Source organism: Trichoderma reesei (assembly GCF_000167675.1).
Source record: "Trichoderma reesei QM6a unplaced genomic scaffold TRIREscaffold_65, whole genome shotgun sequence".
In the NCBI taxonomy this organism is placed as follows: Eukaryota; Fungi; Ascomycota; class Sordariomycetes; order Hypocreales; family Hypocreaceae; genus Trichoderma; species Trichoderma reesei.
The window spans coordinates 1-4,257 of record NW_006711212.1 but is presented as its reverse complement, the minus strand read 5'-3'; the positions used below and the strand labels follow the sequence as shown (position 1 = coordinate 4,257).

The 4,257-nt window shown below is 21.0% G+C and overlaps 1 protein-coding gene across 1 annotated transcript; it reads right to left on the bottom strand.

Annotated features, from left to right (window-relative positions):
* Positions 1-246: 246 nt before the first annotated feature.
* On the bottom strand, positions 247-3,850 carry TRIREDRAFT_112689 (uncharacterized protein; the record flags this gene model as incomplete). The annotated part of the gene is made up of 13 exons (XM_006969960.1): positions 247-431; positions 478-575; positions 649-669; positions 1,233-1,237; positions 1,336-1,342; positions 1,851-1,860; positions 2,054-2,064; positions 2,201-2,206; positions 2,812-2,831; positions 2,940-2,953; positions 2,985-2,987; positions 3,504-3,518; positions 3,828-3,850. Coding segments are annotated over 13 exons (417 nt in total), but the record flags the coding sequence as incomplete, so codon positions are not given.
* Between the last annotated feature and the right edge of the window lie 407 nt (positions 3,851-4,257).

Here is a 4,257-nt window from a genome sequence, read left to right as displayed (position 1 = left end):
TATTATTAAATATTTATAACTTATTTAATAGAGTAATCCTATTTAAACTATAGCATATTCCTATTTAAACTATAGTAGTCTATGCCTATACTAAAATTATTATATTTACACTACTAGTCCTAAAGCTGCATACCTACTTATAGTATAAGCTGCTAGGATATCCTATAGCCTATATAATAACATTATAAATAACAGTATTGCAATCTTTAATATATAGACCCTTTGCCTTTATTATTATAACTATTATTACCCTAGGGCTAAAGTAATAACTGCAGCAGCACTAGCACCAGCACCAGCACCAGCAGCACTAGCCACACTAGCAGCACTAGCAGAGGCAGCAGCACTAGCAGAGGCAGCAGCACTAGCAGAGGCAGCAGCACTAGCAGAGGCAGCAGCAGAGGTAATAGCACTAGAGGTAGCAGCAGCAGGGCCTCCTTACAGTTATCTATAAGTTCTAAGTTACAGCTAGCTACCTACCTATATAGAGTTTAAGAGTAAGCCGGCAATAGTTAAAAGCTAATGCCGCTGCTGTCCCTTCTAGTAATATCTCCTTAATAGTAATAACTGCTAGTATGCTATACTGTATTTTATTATATAGGCGTAGACCTTATTACTTAGGGGTATCTCTCTAGCTATTATATAACTTACTACAGTTTAAATAGGAATATACTATAGTTTAAATAGGATTACTTATTTAATAAGCTTTTAGCCTTTTTATAAAGATTTTATTATAATTAAAATACTGCTATTAAAATTATAAAAAGTATTAACCTTTAAGAGGTTAATAATTAGTAAATTAAAATATACTATATTTTTATTTATAATTATATTAGGCTATAGACTTTTATAAGCACTAGCCTTTAAAAAACCTTAACTTAATAATAAAATTATTTTTTTAAAATTATAGTATTAGTAATTAAGCAGTTTAATTAAAAATAAATATACTATATTAACTGCCTTAATTATAACTACCTTTTATTTATTAAGCTATCTGCTTATATTATATATTAGTATTAAATAGCAGCCTAGTAGTAGTAAAAGTATAATTTTATAAAATATTAAGCCCTTTCTGCTTAAAAATAACTAAGATCTTTAAAAATATAATTAATAAGCCTACTAAGGGGGTCTTAAAAATAACTGCATTTCCTATCCTAGCTTTACTAAAATAAGAGGTATATTAATTTATAAAAGGTCTATTAATTTATAAAAACAAGATATATTATTTATAATACTAATACTATATAAATTAAGGTATTAATATTTATTTATATACTTTATTTATTTTTAAAATTATATTACTTAAATTATAATAGGAAAAAAAACTTTATATAATACTATAATACTAATATATTATTTTTTATAATTATAATACCTGCTATATATAAGCTATATCTTCTTCTAGCTATAACTCTCTTAAATCTTTATTATTTTTAATTAATTTAATAGTAATAGAATCTTTAAAGCCTTATTAATATACTTAAGATTATTAAATTAAAAGTATTACTAGGGGGGCACTAGTCTTTTACTAGGGGGGCACTAGTTAAAGTACTTAAAAATTTTCCTTATAACTCTATAACTTTAAACACTTATAACTAAGCTAAATAAAAATAAAAAAAATATTTAAAAAATACTATTCTATTAACTAAAACCTATATATACTTAAAATATTTTTTTTAAATACTTTTAAAGCTGTATTAATAATAAAGTTTTAAGAGAAACTTAAGCTATATTTAAGTATAAAGTCTTTTATAATACTTTAGTATAATTAGGTAACTTCTTATATATTTCTATAGCTTATTTATTAAAGATTTATATTTTACTTAATGTATATTTATATAATAGCTACTTACTTAAAAAATACTACTTTAACTTAAAGTAAGATTTTTAAGCTTAATATAACTAATAAACTTATATTTCTAGGTTTAATATATTTTTTAAATATAAAAAGAACCTAGATATTAAATAAAAATCTTATAAATAATTTTCTAGAATTTTTTATAGATTTTTAAAGATAGAGGAAGTTTCTGTGGGTCTGTAAGCACAGGGCCTTTACTATAAGTAATCCTATTTAAACCATAGCATATTCCTATTTAAACCATAGTGGTCTATGCAACAGCTAGAGAGACACCCCTAAGTGGTAAGGTCTAAGGGTTATTACTTAACTATTACTCTTATAGCTAAATCTTTTTAAGTTCCTTACTTAAGACTATATAGTTAACTAAATAGGCATTATTTATAATTACTTAATAAAGGTAACTATATATTATTATAACTAGAAGAGAAATATAAAATCCTTATCTAGGCTTATTACTATATAACTTAAGGATATTATATATAACTTTATATTTTATAATACTATATTAATATTATTTTTATAGCTAAGGGTAATATAATAATAGTCTTATATTCTTAAGCTAAGAGATTTATATAAAGGTTAAAGCAGGACTTTTATATTTATAAGTCTACTTTTTATAATATAAAATATAAGGCTATATAAGATTAAAGCATTATTAAGTTATTTTTTTATATATAAAAACAGTTTTTAATAAAATATTAAGTAAGGAAAAGGAATATATAGAATTTTAATAAAACTAGCTTTATAATAGGCTATTTTTTTATTAAAATACTTTTCTAGACTTTTATTTTAGTTAATAACCTAGTCTTAACTAATTCTTATAATACTATATCTATTACTGCTATTAAGGCAATCTTTATTAAAGGTAAAACTATTCCTTTTTTTATTATTCTTCTTAAAGTCTAGCTATTAATAAAGTGGTTTAAAAATAACCTTATTAGTAATATAATACTTACTATAAGTCTAAAAGGCTATACTATTAAGTAAAGGAGTATATGCATTTAGGCAGAGAGTCTAGATTTAGGTTAATATTTAAAGGTATTATAGCTATAGTAAGTTAATACTGCTAAGTAAGGAGATTAACTTTAATATATTTAACTATTAAAGTAATATTTTTAAGCTAGCTTACTTACTAAATAAAGTATTAGCACTGCTATATTTATATTTAAGCTATATTATTATAGTCCTTTTTTTTTCTTTTTTATTATTTAAAGGATTATATTATATAAATATAAAAGATTACTAATATTAATAAAAAAAAAGACTTAATATTTTTATAAGTTATTTTTATAAAACTATTAACTCTTTAATTAAAGTTATAATAGTATTTAATAAAGTAATAAGCCTACTGCTTTTATTATAGTATATATTCTTTTAAAATATAATATAAAATATAGATTTATATTATAATATAGGTTAACTTTATTATAGCTTAAGATAAATAAAACTCTCCCTTATCTTTAATAAAGATAATATTCCCTTAATTAAAAAAACATACTCTTATATATTAGCTTTTTTTTAAGCTATAAGCTTGCTAAAAGCTATAAGCTTACTGCTTAACGCTTAGTAGCTTTAGCTTCTTATTATATTACTATAATGCAGAAGGCTTAAATAGTAAGGTTATTATTAAGACTATTATAAAAACTACTTTTAAAAATATTACCTTTATTTTTATTTTTATTATTATTATTATTATTATAGCTATTAAGGCTTTTTTAATATATTTAAATTTATACTTATATATTTATATTAATATAGTAAATATAAAGTTACTATTATAAAGTTAGGAAGATTATAATTAAGGTATTTTTAAGTGCTTTTTCTTTATTAGTAATAATTATAAATAGCGCTAAAGCTAGGATTTCTTAATAAAGCTACTTTAATTTTTTATAAAGCTATAAAAAGCTATTTTCTTTTTTTAAATTAATAAGACTAAATATAAAATTAGTAATAAACTTTTAATTAATAATACTAATAGCCTTAAATAAGAATATACTAAAATAGTTAGTTTTATAAGTATTATTAATATTAAAAACCTTTAAGAATTAATACTATATATTTTTATATTAAGGATAGGTTTATATAACTCCTTTTATTTTTATTTTATTATTTAGCTTAATATAATGCTTTAGGTTATTATCTTAAAATTACTTAATTTAAGCTTAAGTAGTAAAAAGACTGCTTAAGCCTTAAAGGTATATTTTTAATTTATTATTATAAATATTAAAATCTTAAAAGAAAGTAAAGCTATTAATTAAATCTTAAATAATCTTAATTATCTTTTAAATAAAAAGGGCTTAGTATTTTATAAAATTATACTTTTATTACTATTAGGCTAAGGTTTAGTAATAATATATAATATATACTTAAGGATTAAGTAAAGGCAGATAGTTATATTTAAT